This window comes from Zalophus californianus, chromosome 10 (assembly GCF_009762305.2).
Source record: "Zalophus californianus isolate mZalCal1 chromosome 10, mZalCal1.pri.v2, whole genome shotgun sequence".
In the NCBI taxonomy this organism is placed as follows: domain Eukaryota; kingdom Metazoa; phylum Chordata; class Mammalia; order Carnivora; family Otariidae; genus Zalophus; species Zalophus californianus.
The window spans coordinates 9651758-9671114 of record NC_045604.1 but is presented as its reverse complement, the minus strand read 5'-3'; the positions used below and the strand labels follow the sequence as shown (position 1 = coordinate 9671114).

At 38.4% G+C, this 19357-nt stretch overlaps 1 protein-coding gene across 3 annotated transcripts in view; it reads left to right on the top strand.

Annotated features, from left to right (window-relative positions):
* The window catches only part of TMCO1 (transmembrane and coiled-coil domains 1), a 51997-nt gene that overhangs the window by 14273 nt on the left and 18367 nt on the right, over window positions 1-19357 (top strand). For 2 of the 3 annotated variants that reach the window (XM_027613944.1, XM_027613945.2), the window contains exons 4-5: window positions 5164-5210; window positions 6709-6776. In XM_027613944.1, coding sequence (XP_027469745.1) covers window positions 5164-5210; window positions 6709-6776 — 115 coding nt within the window. Of the gene's footprint in view, window positions 1-5163; window positions 5211-6708; window positions 6777-18750; window positions 19320-19357 lie in introns of those variants that run through there. The other variant, XM_027613943.2, reaches the window with a different exon arrangement.

The window sequence follows — 19357 nt, the reverse complement described above, 5'->3', positions numbered from 1 at the left end:
AAGTGGATTCATTCATTCATTTATTCATTCAACGGAGAGAGAGCACAAGCAGGGGAAGTGGAGGTGGAAGCAGAAGAAGCAGGCTCCTATGTGGGGCTCGATCCCAGAACCCTGGGATCATGACCTGAGCTTAACTGACTGAGCCACCTAGGCGCCCCAGAAAAGTAGAGTTTAATCAGGATATAAGAGCTACAAACTTTAAAAATAAAAGGGTGTTTTAAGTACTTTAAAAGGACTTAAACTCTTCACTTCTTATTGTGTCTAATAGAATATCCTTGCAAAACTTGAATCTTATATATATATATTTAAAGATTTTATTTATTTATTTGACAGAGAGAGACACAGCTAGAGAGGGAACACAAGCAGGGGGGAGTGGGAGAGGGAGAAGCAGGCTTCCCGCTGAGCAGGGAGCCGGATGCAGGGCTTGATTCCAGGACCCTGGGACCATGACCTGAGCCGAAGGCAGACGCTTAACGACTGAGCCACCCAGGCGCCCTTGAATCTTATATTTTAAAATAATGAGAATGAATAACAAACAAATCTTTGCCCAGCAGTTATTAGAGTCAAGGTTTGGTAGTCATAATAGAAAAGAAAGAGAGAAGGAGTTTAATGATTTTCTAAGAGTTGAAAGAAAAAAAAAAGAGCCGTTAAAAGAACATGTGTGGGGGGAGAGAGGATATGAATATGAGCATCTGAGATGCGATTAACGGAGTGGGGAGAGGAGAAAAATGAAAATGGACTTTAGATCAGGTATTTCCCTAGCAACCATTTAAAGGTATCATCAGTTTTGGGGGGTTAGTGGAAGAAGGAGAGGTATATAAAGCTAAATATGGCTTAATGGGGATATTTAGAAGTTTATTGTTCATAACTTGGGGAGTACCTGAAATTGTTTCCCTACTGGTAACATTTCTGTTAGATCGGATTTGCTCTTTCTCAAATGGGCATTTTTGGATTTCTGAAGACTGTTATATTGTCCTGGACATTTGAATATTAACTTCCTTGTTTTTATAATGTTTGTGCTTCTTGAGGCATCTTAGCATTTCCTACCCACAAACAGATAAGGTTCATTTCAGATGAAATTTTGCATGTATAGTGTTTCCCTGTTAAATATATTTAGTTTGTTGTTTCTTTATACCATTTCTTCTTTTTGTCCCTTTTCTCTACAGAGGCATCCTTTTTAAAATCAACTTTACCTTTTTATATACTATCTTTTTTGTTCTAGTCTGTTGGGAATGGTCCCTAGTGAAGAGTGGAGTCACGAGAGTATATAAGGTAGCCTCAGACATAATCAGCTGTTAGCTGTCCATGAATAAAATCCCTGTGCTGAGAATTAGTCTTAGCTACTGCTGCTCTCCCATCCAACTAAATCTTGTGTAGCTGATAGTGCTGTGCCATGAATTTATCAGAGATAGGTAGGAGGGAAAGCAAACATCGAAGATATTTGTATCTTTCACCTCCTCCAGAACCAAGTGAATATTAACTTATTTTTGAATTATTTGAAACCGACTAAAACAACTTTGTGTATGGTAGGTATTTAGTAACAATAGCATAATCCTGTGCTGCTGTATTATTAAGCCGTGTAAACACACTGTCTATTTACGGTTACTGTTTCTGTGTGGACTTAGCTTCAGAAAAACTGTCACCTCAGTTTGCTGTCAACTTTTAGGCTCTTTGTGCTTCTTCTGTCTATTCAAGCTATTAGCTTCATCATAAAGGACTTACCCCTCCCCCCAAAAAGGACTACTTTCCCTAGAAAAGGATTTTTGGTATGCTGTATCTTCAGATCAGGTTTTATTATATTGCTGAATCATTCATGAAACAATATTGAGCACATTCTACAATGTTGAGCAGCTAACTACATGACAGTTACTGAGGATGGAGAGATAAAGAAGACAGAGATTTCTTGTTCTCCAGGAACCTTTCATCTAGTTCGGTTGATAGGTATGTAAATAGATCATTATAAGAGAATGTACAAACTCAGTATAATGATAAAGATGTGCATGAAATATTCTGGAAGCATAAAGAAAGGACTTCTAGTGTCTAGTACAGCAGTCATTAGCTACATTTGGCTTTTTAAATAATCAAAGTTAGGGCGCCTGGGTGGCTCAGTCATTAAGCGACTGCCTTCGGCTCAGGTCATGATCCTGGAGTCCCGGGATCGAGTCCCGCATCAGGCTCCCTGCTCAGCAGGGAGTCTGCTTCTCCCTCTCACCCTACCCCCTCTCATGCTCTTTCTCTTCATTCTCTCTCTCTCTAAAATAATTAAAAATCTTTAAAAATAAATTAATTAATTAATTAATTAAAGTTAAATGAAGTTAAAATTTTAGTTCCTCAGTCACACTGGTCACATTTCATTTGCTCAGGAGCCACATGTAATTAGTGACTACTTTATTGACAGCACAGATACAGAATATCTTCATAATTACAGAAAGCTCTATGGAACATTATTGAAAAGGAGGTGACAGAGAGCTGAGGCTTAAAGTTGAGTACTAGCTAGCCAGGAAGGTTTGGATAGGGACAGGGTAAAACATTCTAGGTAGAAATCCCAGTTGGTCGAGACTGAGGAGTTTCTTGGGATATGTGGTTTTTAGAGCTAAAACCGGAACAGTCCTGAGAAAACTGGGACAGTTGGTCACCCAAGTAGAAAGGACTTCATGAACAAAGACACTGGATCTAGAGAAAAGCTTCACATAGAGAGCAGCTTACACTTGTTTGGTATTGCAGGAACCTAACAGTTCATATGAGGGATTGGAAATGAGGCTGCAAGGACAGACATCAGACTTGCAGGTGATACTGGAACATGACCTTATAGGGATGAAAGGCCATGCCAGAATTTTAAGCTGGGGAGTATCATAATTTTGGTCAGCTTTACATTTTAGGTAGATCTGACGGGCAGCTATGTGGGAGATGAATGTGAGGGAGCAAGTTTGGAGACACTGAGATGCTAGGAGACTTGAAGTAATACAGGGTTAGAAATCCTAAGGACATGGTAGTGAGGAGGTGAGGGTTTCATAAATATTTATGAGGTATGTGGGGTGCCTGGGGGGCTCGGTCAGTTAAGCGACTCTTGGTTTTGGCTCAGGTCATGATCTCTGAGTCCCGGGATTGAGCCCCGCCTCAGGCTCCCTGCTCAGCAGGGAGTCTGCTTGAGATTCCCTCTCCCTCTCACCCGCCCCCTGTCCCCCCCAGAGCGTGCATGCTCTCTCTCTCTCTCTCTCAAATAAATACATCTTTAATTAAAAAAATATTTATGAGGCATAATTAATAGAATGTGGTGTTTGATTGGATGACAAAGGAGGGAGTCAGGGATATGCCATGGCTTCTAGCATAAGTGATGTCCTGTACCTTTCTTTTTATTTTGTAGTGGTAGTTCCTTCCCTCTCTAGTTATTTTATCCCTGTTTGCCTTCTCATCATCTCATACCCCAATCCTCAACCCCCCAATTTAAAAACATCTTGTTACATTGTAAGAGGACTGCCCAGATAGCAAAGCAGCTCCCATCCCCGAGATAGACCTTAGCTCCATTCCTTTTTGTTCATTTTGTTCCACAAATCTCCAGCATCCCACTCTCTCCTGCCCATATCCTTCCCTTCCAGGGAGAGCAAACTGGATAGGAGCAGTTCAGGGCAAGGGATCATGTCTTCATCCCGCTATGTACTGTTTAAAAACTACAGTTCAGGGGCGCCTGGGTGGCTGAGTTGGTTAAGCGGCTGCCTTCGGCTCAGGTCATGATCCCAGAGTCCTGGGATCGGGTCCTGGGATCGGGCCCCGCGTCGGGCTCCCTGCTCAGCGGGGAGCCTGCTTCTCCCTCTCCCTCTGCCTTCCTCTCTGCCTACTTGTGCTCTCTCTCTCTCTGTCAAATAAATAGATAAAATCTTTTAAAAATAAATAAATAAATAAAAACTACAGTTCAGTCTGCAAGCCAGCCTTCCTGTAGGCCTCTTTCTGTTCCTCCTTTCCTTCACCTGCTCAAATTTACTTGCTCTCACACCAGTTCATTCTAATGGTGTATTTTTTTTTTATTTTAGAGGATATATTTTTATTTTGTAATCTTCCTATGAGGGTGGGGATTTTTGTGTGTTTTATTCATTCGTGTATCCCCAGTACTCAGAAAAGTGCCTGGCATATAGTAGATAATCAGTAAGTATTTGTTGAATAAATTAATCCTGGTGATACCTGATCAGAGAGAGCAGTAGCATACTGTACATAGAGATTATTGGCTTGGGAGTTGGGAAACTTGAACTTTAGTCCTGGCTTTGCCACAGAGTGCTCACAGCGTCTCTACCAAGTCACTTCCCCTTCGCAAGACCTCAGTTTCTTCCTGGAAACAATGAAATCCCTTATATTGATGGAATACAGCAAATAAGGGCATTAATATACAGTTGAGACTTCGTTAAGCGGTTTGGGTTGTGTGTATATAACAACTTTCTTAAAATACATGTGAAATTTTCTGGCTTTCTAAGAGACTCACCTAGAAAACTATGCTTATTTTTAGAGTAATTAGTCTGTAATATGAAAGAACCTGAATTATTTATTTATTTATTTTTTAAAAATATTTTATTTATTTATTTGACAGAGAGAGACACGGCGAGAGAGGGAACATAAGCCGGGGGGAGTGGGAGAGGGAGAAGCAGGCCTCCCGTGGAGCAGGGAGCCCAATGCGGGGCTTGATCCCAGGACCCTGGGATCATGACCTGAGCCCAAGGCAGACGCTTAATGACTGAGCCACCCAGGCACCCCAGAACCTGAATTTTAAATTTGTCTTGATTGGCTTTTACTTTTAGACTCTGCTCTCTTGAAGAAACTGAAAGAGGGGGAAAACCATAAGAGATGAGTAACTCATATTTGAAACCTAAGTACAATCATTATGTTTACACTTTCCATCAGTGTAGTATAAAAGTATATCTTAATGTACAGAGTTAAGACACTTAATACCAGAGGTAATTTTTAATTAATCTTTAAAGATTTTTATTTAAATTGAAATATTTTGGTGCCCTGCTGCATTCGAATTTTCTAATATAAAGTATACAATATCACAGGTACTCAGCTCACCTTATTATTAAGTGACACTGAGACAAATGCTTTTATAGTCACTAGTGACAGTTTAACATCTGCTTTGTGCTCAGCGTTATGTATATTAACCAGTTTGTTCATTCTTTTCAGAGAGGCAAGAAGAGAAACTGAAAAATAACAACAGAGACCTATCCATGGTACGAGTCTGAAGTATAATATTGTGGTAAACCACACAATGTTTTATAGCATAAGACTCTGATTTGCATTAAATACATACTTACCTTTTCAGAAATTCACCCAATCATGTCATGGGTGTTCCTGGACCAGATGGAACTGAAAATATGCTTCTGGGCTTAAACGTCATTTCAGTAATAAGAGAAGCTCTTTTGGGCTGTCTCGGAGGTCATAATCTGTCCCTTTCACACAGTTCTTGATTAGCTGTGCCCTTCTGTTTCAAATGAAGTCGTTTGTTTTCTTTTTTTCTCATGTCATTGCTGAATCTTTGGTTTTCTGGTGACCTGTGTCACACCAGCATCTGAGTTGGAGCATTATAGATGGCCTTTACTGTTGCCTTTGTTCTTTAAGAGGCTTTTTGTTCTGCATGTCAGGCATACCATAAAGTGTAAAGAAAAATGATTTTATTACCCATTTACTCATCATTTTTAAAGAGTAGAGCTTGTTCAAGAGTTTTTCTAAGGCGTAGGTAGGCTAATTATATAGCTTGACTAATTTTTCTATTTAATTTCTGTATGTTTAACACAGGACATCTGAACTGTGCAACAGTTGTCTTTGCTTTCGGAGAGACCTTTGCTATACCATCTTCTGTTTCTTGCAATTTTATTGAGTAAAGCTGTAATTTAGAAGGGCATCTTTTTGAAAATAGCTTTTCTGTTGCATAGTTATTAAGTGTTTATAAGACCAGATTTGGGAACTACAGAAAGAAGAGAGAAAAATTGCTGATAAACCTGTCATCCAGGGCCCCAGGTTAGCTCAGTCAGAAGAGCATGCGACTCTTGATCTTAGGGTCATGAGTTTGAGCCCCATGTTGGGTGTAGAAATTACTTAAAAATAAAATCTTAAAAAAAAAAAAAAAAAAGAACTGTCATCCAGAGATAACGATTGTTAATCTTATATCTATATGATCTTTTGTTTATTTATACTTTTACCACTTAATGTAATTAAGTAAGAAGTTAACTGCAAGTAACAGAATACCTAACTAGCAATGATTTAAAGAGATAAAGATTTTTTTAACTTGTTCAAGAAGTCCAGAGGTTGGTAGTCCTGACCTGGTGTAGCAGCTCAGTAATGTTATTAAGGACTTAGGTTAGCCATAGATTATGGTTATTTGGTTATTTGATGGCATTTTATCCTTTATCTTCAGGCATTATGTTCTTCATTCCAGGCAAGAAGAATGGGCAAAAGGCCTAAAGGGATACTGGCCAGCTTTGTCCCTTTTAAAAGTCCCGTTCAGTACTTGTAGCTCACTGGCCAGAACTGGGTCACATGGCCACCCCAATACTATTCATCAGAAGGGGGCAAGGAGAAGGGCTTGGAGGTGGAGGGTGGATTAGTCAATAAACAGCTGGTTGCTATGGGAAGTGTCTTTTAAACATGACGTGAAACCGAAATTTTTGGGTGTGCCTTAGTAGTGGTTTTTTTTTAGTGTGAAATGACAGTTTGTTGGTCTCTTTATAGGTCCGAATGAAATCCATGTTTGCAATTGGCTTTTGTTTTACTGCCCTAATGGGAATGTTCAATTCCATGTGAGTATCCTTTAATAATATGGTTTTACCTAACTATTGCTCTATATGTGTATGTATTTATGATCAATTAACTTTTTTTTTAAAGATTATATTTATTTATTTGACAGAGAGAGATAGCAAGAGCAGGAACACAAGCAGCGGGAGTGGGAGAGGGAGAAGCAGGCTTCCCGCAGAGCAGGGAGCCCGATGCGGGGCTCGATCCCAGGACCCCCTGATGCGGGGCTCGATCATGACCTGAGCTGAAGGCTTAAGAACTTAGCCACCCAGGAGCCCCAGTTAACTTTTTTTTTAAGATTTTATTTATTTATTTGAGAGAGCACTAGAGAGAGAGAGCAAGCACAAGCGGGGCACAGAGGGAGAGGGAGAAACAGGCTCCCCACTGAGCAGGGAGCCCAATGTGGGATTCGATCCCAGGACCCTCGGATGATGACCTGTGCCAAAGGCAGACGCTTAACCGACTGAACCACCCAGGCCCCCCAGCAATTAACTTTTTTGGTAATATTTTATTTTGATACTTCAAATTTACAGAAAGGTTACAAAAATAATATACCCATTATACAGATTCACAGTTGTTAACATTTTGCTCCGTTTTCTTTCTTCTTCTATCTCCCCATATCATCTATGTATTCATTCATACATGCATCATTTATGTATTTTTCTTAATTATGCAAGAGTATGTTATGGGGTTCATGCCCCTTTATCCATAACTACTAATTTTTTTTTTTAAGATTTTATTTATTAATTTGACAGCACAAGCAGAGGGAGAGGGGAAGCAGACTTCGTGCTGAGCAGGGAGCCCAGTGCGGGGCTCGATCCCAGGACCCTGGGATCATGACCTGAACCAAAAGCAGATGCTTAACCAACTGAGCCACTCAGGAGCCCCCATAACTACTAAAATGTATATTTCCTAAGAACATGGACATTCTCTTATATAACTTCAATCCAGTTACCAAAATCAAGGAGTTTTGAGAGAATGCAATTATATGATAACTTTCTCGTCCTCTTTAATATCAAGGATCTTTTATGTACAAGGTAAAGACCCAGGTATTATGGGGCCTCTAAAAAGAATTTAATATGTCTTCTGTGTTTTTAAGTTACTAGCATACTGGTTCAAAACGAAGGTAGTCATATAGAGATGTTTGACTCTTAAAATAGTCTTAACAATGATAAAGTAAGTTACTGTTGTCTAAACTGGCAGATAGCAGGCCTGAGTAATTGTGGAACTGTTTTTGACAGAAACTGGGAAAATATCCAAAGATGACAAGCAGTCATTTATTACTTTTCAAGGCCCACATGAATCATCCCACAGGAATGAGAATTTCCCTCTCTCCTTCTTTTCCTTCCTTTCCTCCTACTCTTCCTCCCCCGCTTCATTTCTGTCTGTCTCTTCCTCTCCCTGCACCTCCCCCCTTCCTCGGGTCCATTCTTCCCTCCCCACCAGTTCAGTGCCTATGTTGTGCCAGGCATTGTGCTAGTACCAGAATATAACAAATAAGGTGTGGCCCCCGCCCTCAGTAATAATCAGTTTTATGGGAAGAAAGGCTAGATAAACAAATACCTTGATGGATGCTATAATAGAAATCTGTGTGAAGTGCAGTTGGGGGAAAAGGAGTGGCTATTTTTACTTAGGTGAGGGACTAGAGGTGGTGTCCACATGGTTTGAATGTAAAATTTCCTTTTAACTAATGATTACTAAAATTACAGACCTTTTGAGCTGAAAGGGACCTTTGGAAGATGAAATAACTTGCCTAGGGTATCTAGAAGTCTCATGATTTCTGGCTTATAATTTTAAACTCAGTACTCTTTCCATCCTGCTGTACTTTCATTTCTTGGGTGCATATCCCCATGAGTTACCAAGCAAAGCAAACACTGGAAGGTTTTATAGTTAACTACTGAGTGTCCGTGTAGCGACTCAAATCCACAAATATTCTTCTTCGAGTATTGCTTTCTGGACAGTATAGAGCTGGCTAAGTACTCATCTGTACTTTTTAAATTTGATGCTTCTACTTACTTTTCTCTTACTTCTGATGTTTTAAATAATATTTTAAGGTTAGTGTTGTGTCTGTGTGTCTGTTCTGATTGGCCTTAGCTTGATTGTATGATTTTTGTGACAGATTTGAGTCCTGCTTTGCTAGAGGTTCAGCATTTTATTTTATTCCTTAATCTAAATATATTACTAAATGAAGCTAATATATTTCTTTACTGAACTTACATTTATGTCTCCCTCTACTAGACCGTAAGTTCCTTATAGTCTTCTCATGTTGACAGTTTTCATATCCTTAGGGTTTTAGGGCTTCTATAGATATTTATTGAATAAATTTAAAAATATTTGTAAATATACACCAGTTTCTTCTGTCATGGTTTCTATACTATTCTGGGGTCAGAATTTGATGCCATTTGAAATGTGAATCAAAAAAATTTTTTAAAAGATTTATTTATTTGAGAGAGATGGCATGCATGAGCAGGGGGAGGGGCAAAGGGAAAGGGAGAATCTCCAGCAGACTTCCCACTGAGCATGGAGCCGACATGGGGCTCAATCCCAGGACCCTGAGATCACAACCTGAGCTGAAATTAAGAGTCCCAAGAGTCAGATGCTTAACTGAGCCACCCAGGCACCCCGTGAATCAAAAAATTTTTTAATTATAATTACTAATTTCCAAGATGTCAGTGGTTCATTTAGGAAAACACTAGTTAGTGAACCAATGACAATGGAACTAAATTCTCAAAAACCATGAGTCTGAATGTAGTTGATGAAAATGTCTTCGCGCGCACGCGCGTGCGTGTGTGTGTGTGTGGCTTAACAGAAGTTTATTTCTCATTCCCATAAAGCCTGTCACGGGACTGGGGGACTCTCCAGACCAGCTGCTCTCCATGTGGGGGGCTGAGCATTACAAACTGCTTTGAGTTTCTGGCCCCCGTGTCTGTATGGGCTTCCATGACTGAGACGGGAAGAGCACTAGCATCTTGCACCAACAAATAAAGGCTTTAGCCCAGATGAAAACTTCTTCTACTGACTCTTAGGTCATAGTTTATTTTGGCCTGGGATAGCTCAGAGTCTTGTAATAAGACAGGCTAATATCAGCAGTAAATATTGAGAGTGTTTATTTCAGTATTAACCTGTCAACAGCGTTTGGAAAAAATAATGCAAAATTGTGCACATCCTATTGACAGGTTAGTAATGTAAATTTAATTTTCAAAGACTATATCTCTTTAATGATGAGAGTGTTGACATTAGGCTTAAGTAGGGAGAAGTCTTGACTTGTAAACTAAGTTGTGAAACATGGAAATGAATCATTTTGGCTTATGGTCATTATTTACAGTAGGAGGTAATGTTAGATTACCTTTTTGGAAGAAATTGCCAGTTCTTTCATTCTTTTCTGTGATTAAAACTAGAGCCTGGCATACGGTTTTGATTTGAATCCATAGTTGGTTTAGTTACGAAATGAAGCTAATATATTTGATTATAGTCATAGAATCACATAACTGCAAAGTATTATAACGTATTTCTTATGTTTCTCCTTTGAGTCAATAATCATTTTCATTTGCCTTCCTTTGATTTTCTCCCTCCAGTTTTCAATTTTTTGTGAGTGTACTACATGAATATTTATAGGTTTCAACTATTTTTAATGTTTATTCAGGTCGAAAAGCTGCATGCCATTTTTTTTGCGCCTCATGCTGTGGGAGATAAAAGAAAAATTACCCAGCCTGAGCCCTCACACTGCTTATTCCCTTCAAATAGAATAGACATCTATATAGGAAATATTGATTTATTCGTTAAAAATTGACTGTTCTTTTTTTATGTAGGGGTCATTGTAATTTGTAGAAGATCCATTATAGAGAGAAATTTGAGAGAGAGAGAAATTTTATAACAATAACACCCTACCTCAGCTATATTTTGCCTTTTTCTTGGGCTGCAGAACAGCCTGTCCCTGGGCCTCAGAGAGGCTTATTTCTCTTTACATTATTTTTGAGACTCACTTGGAACCCATCATGTTCTCTGCCAAAGCAGCGCCCTTCCTGATACTTGTGTGTCTTTCAGTGGTGCTCATTTCTAGTCACCTGGAATTGAAAGCTTTATTGCTTCCCTTCTTCTCGTCCTTTCAGCGCACAGTTCTTGTGTATCTACCCTGTCCCACATTTAATGCTGGACACTGAGTTATCTCTAACATTGTCAGTCCTGTTCCATCAGTTAACAGTTCCTGTTTATTCTACCTCTCTGTGTCTGTCTAGCCATGCATCCACCTGCCCATCCTTCCCTCCCTGCTTCTCTTCCTCTCTTCTTCCCTCCTCCCTCTCCTCTTCATCCATGCTGCACCAGCTCTTATCCTAGTTTCAGCTCATTGCCTTTCCTCTCTGCTATTACCCCTTGATCTTGAGCTTGCCAGTAGCTTCCTAGCTGCTGTCCGTCTTCAGGTGCCTCCTGTCACTGCAGCATTAAGTTAACCATCCCCAAAAGCATGTTACTCATTGTCTAATAACCACATCTGCTACTGATGGAATAGTAACTGTGTGTTGGCCACTGTTGGCCTTTATATAGGTTGCCCTTGTAATCTTAACAGCCTTCCAAGATGAGAATTACAGTCTTTATTTTACTGATGAGAATGTGAGACTCCAAGTTACTTAATTTGCCCAAGGTCTCAAAGCTAGTAAACGTTGAGCTGGAATATAACTCATGTGTCTCTGACTCTAAAATCCTTATGTGGCATCATGCCACTCAGACTGCTGCCTTAAGTCCAAACTTTTTAACCTGGCTTTCATGCCGTTCCATGCTTTGGCCTCAGCCTGTTCTTCAAACTTTCTTTCTTTTTACTGTCTACAAACTATTGTGTTCTAACTGCACTGTTCACTGTTCCTGAGACACACATTCTTTCGCATGAATTTTTAGAATCACTCATGTGTCAGCTTCCCCTAAGATAATCCCATTCAAGTTTTGACTGATTTTATTCTATTTATGTATTAGTTTTGAAGTATTAGACATTATAATTATAATTTTTAATATTCCCATCTAGAAACGTGGTGTTTCTGCTAAATCTGTTTTATGTGCTTTTGTAGTTTCTTTCTAAATAGGTCTTGCATGTATTTTATATCTTCTAGCTCATTACTACAATAACATTTTTGTTATTTTATTCTGTAACTGACCATCTTGCTGAACTCTGATAGGTTCTAGTAGGTTTTAATTTGGTTCTCTGATTTTCTAGATAGATAATCATGATCAGACAAATAACTTGGTCTCATTCTTTCCAAATTTTCCCCTCCCTCCTTTCTTCCCTGCTACCTTCTCCTTCCCCTCTCTCGTTCTAAGCTGAATTGAATTAGAACAACCAGAAGAGGGGTGCCTGAGTGGCTTGGTCGGTTAAGCATCTGCCTTTGGCTCAGGTCATGATCCCAGGGTCCTGGGATTGAGCCCAGCATCGGGCTCCCTGCTCAGCAGGGAGTCTTCTTCTCCCTCTCCCTCTGTCTCATGGCTTGTGCTCAATCTTAAAAAAAAGAACAACCAGAAGAGGGTAAAATACTTAATGAAATACTAAAGATAGCCTAATAATGATGAGAACCAAATGAATAAAATATAATAGTTGTATTGCTGCTTTGATAATTATGAAATTTCTAGAGGACCGAGGTTTTCAAAGCTATATACAAGAACATGTGGGGGACAAAGCACTTCCCTCATCAGCAGAGGCCCCATGGGTTTTCTCTGCAGAATTTTCATAGCATTGTCACTCGCGTGAACTGTCTAGCACCAAACAGCAGTCTCTCGTGTGCTCCATGATGTCTTATGTATTTCCATTTTATTTTTCCACGCTTAAAGCTCTTGAGTCAAGGGCCACATCTGAAAAGCATCTACCATATAATTATTCAGCAACTGCTTGTTGATGACGTTTTTAGGCCTTAGACCAGTATTGAAATACCTAACTATTTATGCAGTTCATCAGTACAAGATAAAATATTAGATGCCTTTTCTTTAAGCTATAGAGATCAAAGAAGTCAAATACAGTATCTTCAGGAGGAAAATGTTACAAAAAGCTTCATTATATTCAAGCTTCTTGTAGAAGGCTACTGTTGGCAAGAAGGAAGACTGTTCTTTGTTCTTCAGTATACTATTTTTTTTGTCGACTTTCTTATTCAGAACACTGGCAAGAGTAGCTTTTTACTTGTTTTGTTTTGCAATACTGGTGTGGAGGTTCATGTAATGTAAGTGTTTTACTATTTATTCAAGTGCTGTATTGATTTTTTTTATAAGACCTTATTTTTTTAGAGCAGTTTTAGGTTTACCGGAAAATTGAGAGGAAGGTACAGAGATTTCCTGTATACCCTCCGCCCTATGCATGACCTCCCCCACTAGCAACATCCCCCACTGGAGTGGGGCACTTGTTACAGTTGGTGAGCCTGCGCTGACACATCATAACCACCCAGAGTCCACAACTTACATTAGGGGGTCCCTCTTCGTGTACATTCAGTGACTTTGGACAAATGTATAATGGCATGTATCCACCATTAGAGTATTGTACAGAGTAGGTTAACTGCCTTAAAAATCCTCTGCTCCAACTCTTCATCCCTTTCTCTCTCACCACCCCAACTCGTGGCAGCCACTGATCTTTTTACTGTCTCCATAGTTTCGCCTTTTTCAGAAGGTCATAGAGTTTGACTCCTACAGCATACAGCCTTTTCAGATTGGCTTCTTTCCCTTAGTAATATCCATTTAAAGTTCCTCCATGTCTTTATGGCCAATAGCCCGTTTCTTTTTAGCACCAAATAATATCTCATTGTCTGGATGTACCAGTTTATCCATTTACATTTGGATTACTTCCAAGTTTTGGGAATTATGAATAAAGCCACTGTAAATACCTGTGTGCAGGTTTTTGTATGCACATAGTTTTCAGCTCCTTTGGATAGATACCAAGGAGCACAATTGCTGGGCTATAATTCATATTTTTGTTCTGGTCTTTGTGGCCTGTGCATTTAAAAATATATGTTATCATTTGTCTAAGACTGTGAGCACCTAAAAGTTAAAGACTGTATCTCTGTTTTTTATAAGCTGGCATATGAAATGAGAAGTCTAGCACATATTTTGACTCTATTATTCAATTTTTAACTTAATTTCTCAGAGTGTCAACGTGTCATCTGTTTAGTGTGGAGTCCACCATCTCTAATATACCTTTTAATCTTTGATTTAATCTTAGAACTCATTGACAGCTGGCAGCTTTTAAGAAAAAAGCCTGAGGTTAGATAGGAGGGACTTGAATTTCCAGATTTCCAAAGAAGCAATAGGAGGTGCTGCTTGTAGCTATTTCTTTCTTTTTGGCTTTTCATTTTGGCTTATTTCCATAAAGCTGAAACATTACCATCTTAGAATTAGAAGAGATCTGAAGTCATTTCACAAATAACTTCTGTCCCAATACAAAAACCTCTTCAGTAGTACCTCTGGCAGATAATTTTCCACCCTCTCTTTAATTATTTCCAACAGTGAGGAGCCTGAGGGTTTCTGAGACAATATACTTTTATTGAGTAGTTTTTAGGGTCTGAAAGTAATTCCTTTTACTGGACCAAAATATGCCTTCCTGTACTTCTGCTCACGAGCAGTGGTCCTGCCCTCTGGAACCAGAGAGTAAGTACACTGAGAGAAATAATCTTACTAGGTTTAGTAATATCTATAAGCTATCTCTCTTTTTGCACCTTTCCCCTTCATTCCCCAACTCTTCTTTATTTTTTAAGATTTTATTTATTTATTTGAGAGAGAGAGAATGAGAGACAGAGAGCACGAGAGGGAAGAGGGTCAGAGGGAGAAGCAGACCCCCCGCTGAGCAGGGAGCCCGATGCGGGACTCGATCCCAGGACTCCAGGATCATGGCCCGAGCCGAAGGCAGTCGCTTAACCAACTGAGCCACCCAGGCACCCCACAACTCTTCTTTATTAGGGTAGACACCACTTCACTTAGCTATTCCTATGACAAGCTTCAAGTCTCCTGGAAAAATTAATTCATTAAAAGTACGAGTTCTTGGAAGTTTTTTTTTCCCTCATATCTGTGGCTGGCTTAAGGTCTCATGCATAGTAGATACTTTCACATAAATGAATAACTTACAGGAAATCAATGGTTTTCCTTTTTTCCCCTAAATCTTTTTTTTCCAGCTTTATTGCAATATAGTTGACATATAATATAAACATTGTGTATGTTTGTGTACACACACGATGTATATGTAGTGATTTGATACACATGTATATAGTGAAACGATTACTACAATAAGGTTGGTTAACACATCCTCTATCTCGCATGATTATCATTTTGTGTGGTGTGGTTGTGAGAACATTTAAGATTTACTATCTTAGCAACTTTAAGTATATAATATTGTTGACTACAATCACCAGGCTGTACATTAGATGCCCAGAACTTATTCATCTTGTAACTGAGGAGGTTTGTATCCTTTGACCAGCATCTTCCTATTTCTCCCATCCCCCAGCCCCTGCCAACCACGAATCTAACTTTGTTTCCATGGGTTCAGTTTTTTTAGATTTCACATATAAGTGGTATCATACAGTATTGGTCTCCCTCTGTCTGACTTGTTTCATTTAGCATAATGCTCTCAAGGTTCATTCCTGTTGTTGCAAATGGCAGGATTTCCTTCCTTTTTATGGCTAAATTCCATTCCATTGGCTCTGTGTGTATTTATCTATCTCACATTTGCTTTATCCATTCATTCATCAGTGGACGCTTAGGTTGTTTTCTTGTCTTGGCTATTGTGAATAATGCTGCAATGAACGTGAAGTACAGATATTTCTTTGAGATAGAAATTTATTTCATTTCTTTTGGGTTTATACTCAGAAGTGGGATTGCTGGATCATATGGTAGCTCTATTTTTCATTTTTTGAGGAACCTCTATTCTGTTTTCCATAGTGGCTGCACCAGTTTACATTCCCACCAGCAGTGCACATGGGTTCCCTTTTCTCTACATCCGTGCCAGCATTTGTTATCTCTTGTCTTTTTGATGATAGCTATTCTTACAGAAGTGAATTGATATCTCATTGTGGTTCTGATTTATATTTCCCTGATGATTAGTGACATTAAGTACCTTTTCATGTACTTGCCCATTTGTATGTCTCATTTAGGAAAATGTCTTTGGAGGTCCTCTGCCCTTTTAAAAATCAGATTTTTTTTTTTAACTTTTGAGTTTTGAGTTCCTTATATTTTGGATATTAACCCCTAAATCTGATATATGGTTTGCGTATTTTTTTCTCCCATTCCATAGGTTGCCTTTTCATTTTGTTGCTTATTTCTTTTGCTATACAGTAGCTTTTTCATTTAATGTAGTTGATTTTTGTTGCTTGTGCTTTTGGTGTCATATCCAGAAAAATCATAGCTAATGTCAAGGAGCTTTTTTCTATGTTCCCTTCTAGAAATTTTACAGTTTTAGGTCTTACATTTACATCCTTAATTCATTTTGAGTTAATTTTTATAAGTGTTGTAAGATAGAGATCCAATATCATTCTTTTGCATGTGGCTGTCTAGTTTTCCCAAGCACCATTTATTGAAAAGACTGTCCTTTCCCCATTGAGTATTTTGGCTCCCTTGTCAAATGTTAGTTGACCTTATATGAGTGGATTGATTTCTGGGCTCTCACTTCTGTTCCATTGTTCTGTGCATCTGTTTTTATGCTAGTACCATACTGTTTTGATTATTACAGCTTTGTAATAGAGTTTGAAATCAGGACGTGTGTTACCTCCAGCTGTGTTCTTTCTCAAGATTGTTTTTTCTACTCAGTCTTTTGTGGTTCCATATGAATTTTAGGATTGTATTTTCTATTTCTGTGAAAATTGCCATTGGAATTTTGATAGAGATTATATTAAATCTATAAATGGCTTTGGGTAAAATAGACATTTTAACAATATTAACTCTTCGAATTTATGAACACAGATATCTTTCCATTTATTTGTGTCTTTTTCAACTTACTTCCTTACTGTCTTAGAGGTTTCATTGTACAGATCTTTCTCCTCCTTGGTTAAATTTATTCCTGGGTATTTTATTGTTTTTGATGTTATTGTAAATGGATAATTTTCTTTATTTCTTTTTCAGATAGCTCATTGTTAGTGTATAGAAATGCATAGAATGATTTTTGTATGTTGACTTTTTTATCCTGAAACTTCACTGAATTTGTTCATTGGTTCTAAAAGGTTGTTGTTTTTTGTTTTGTTTTTTGATTAGAATTTCAAGTTGAAGATAACAGAGAATAAAAGATTATATCAGATGAATATACTGGGTTTGTATGTTAGCAATAAGAGGGAGTAGCTTACAGTCTGACTATACAGTAGGGTAGTCAGAGTGGCATGCCTAGAGCCGCATATTGTGTTGAGCATATAACCAGAAAATACCGGGGCAGCTGCACTTAATACTTCTTGTGAGAGAATGGGAATATCTTCTCCTGAAAAAATTATTACTTTTGCTTTTGTGAAGTTAGTAGAAGAGAATGACAGTGATTACTTTGAGCAGATCTTTAAATACTTTTATCATATGTAAGTAAAGTCAGTTTATGATTGAGCCTTTCCCTGTGTAAATATATACTAGGAAGGCAGTTGGAAGTAATAAGTGGACAGTCAGACATATAGAAGATGTCAAGAGAAGATTCATTCTCTTCTATATTCTTTGTAGCACAGTTGTCTAATAAGCTCTTTAGAACCACAGTAGTTGATCTGGATATTTAGGGATTTTTTTTTCCCCAAAGACAAAGATGGTATTGCTACTTTTCTTTTCCCTCTCCCTCTGTAGAAACATTCTAAATACCAAGTGGGGTTTTGTTTTTTTTTTTTAATATATATATGTTTAAATTTTTATCTGAGTTGGCTCCATACCCAAGGTGGGGTTCAGACTCACAACACTGAGATCAAGTCACACGCTCCACTGACTGAGCCAGCCAGGCGCCCAGGTATTTTTCTAAGAGGGAATTTTCTAGCTGTTTTAACTGGAAGTAAAGACTTTATTTGGGGGATGCCTGGGTGGCTCAGTCGTTAAGCGTCTGCCTTCGGCTCAGGTCATGATCCCAGGGTCCTGGGATCAAGCACTGCATTGGGGCTCCCTGCTCCGCGGGGAGCCTGCTTCTCCCTCCCCCACTGCCCCTGCTTGTGTTCCCTCTCTCGCTGTGTCTCTCTCTGTCAAATAAATAAATAAAATCTTTTTAAAAAAAAGACTTTATTTGGATAATTTAGCTGATGCAGTCATACATTTCTCTAATATTATGAAGTATCACTCTCCTTAATCACATTTTTATAATTTTCATTATTGACTGATTATACTACTTATTCATAGAAAAGTATAAAAGAAGCTAATATCCCCAGGACCTCAACATAAATACTAAGCATTTTCTTATAGCTTTTTTCTGTGTTTCTCTTTTAGAAATATTTCTCTTTTCTATTTTAGAAAAAGTAAAAAGAAGACTTTCAAACACTAGTAGTATGTTAAAAGTTATCTCAGAATATTGTGTATGAATTTTAAGAATCTACTTTTTTCTTTCACCACTGTATACTCCATGAATTTCTATTCAGAAATGTTTAGCCTGTTTAAGGTGTGTATTGGGAGCCTCTGGGTCTTGGAACAGAGGGTTCTTAAAATCTTACTGGTGCCATGGTTCTGAACAGTGATTCTCTGTGATTCTCAGGCGCCTGGTGGCTCAGTCATTAAGTGTCTGCCTTTGGCTCAGGTCATGGTCCAGGGGTCCTGGGATTGAGCCCCACGTCGGGCTCCCTGCTCGGCGGGGAGCCTGCTTCTCCCTCTCCCACTCCCACTGCTTGTGTTCCCTCTCTCACTTTCTCTCTCTCTCTCTGTCAAAAAATAAATAAAATCTTTAAAAAAAAAAAAGAATAGTGATTCTCAAAGTATGGTCTGGGGGTTCCTAGAGCTCTTTGAGACTCTTGGGAAGTCCTTGAGATGAACATTACTGCCAGAATAATTCTAAGATGTTATTTTTCTTTTTTATTCTTATTCCCTTTTTAGTGTACAGTGGAATTTTCCAGAGGCTTCAGAGCTCCATGATGTGTATTATTGCAACAGCCTGAATACTGAAGCAGCTATGAGAATCCAGCAGTATTCTATTAAACAAAACATTAAAGACATTTGCCAAAAGAAAAGAAAAAGCCTTTCTTTTCACTTTGTTTTGGAAAAGATGGTTATTTTTCATAAAAATATTTGTGTTAACATATAATGAATTTATTGCCACCTTTTAAATGATTTAGTAAATATTTTTTAACATTCCTCAGTTTTATTTTATAGAGCAGTAAATAGTGATAGCTATAACCTTGAAACAATGTATGGAATCTCAATTTTTCAGTGTTCAGGGCTTCTGATACTGAAAAAATTAAGAATCACTAGTGTAGAAAAAGACTGTTGGAAAAACCTAAGCCCTTCCTTACATCCTTGTTCTTTAGGTCTCTTTTTAGAATATCATTCTTTGTGCTCGCTTCGGCAGCACATATACTAGAATATCATTCTTTGTTTTTTAGAGATCAAGGGACTTAGAGTTCTATTTCTGTCTCAGATTCTTCCCTGGAACTAAGAAGCTTGTCAGTCTTCCAAAAATAACAATTCTTTGTTTTTTCCTTTT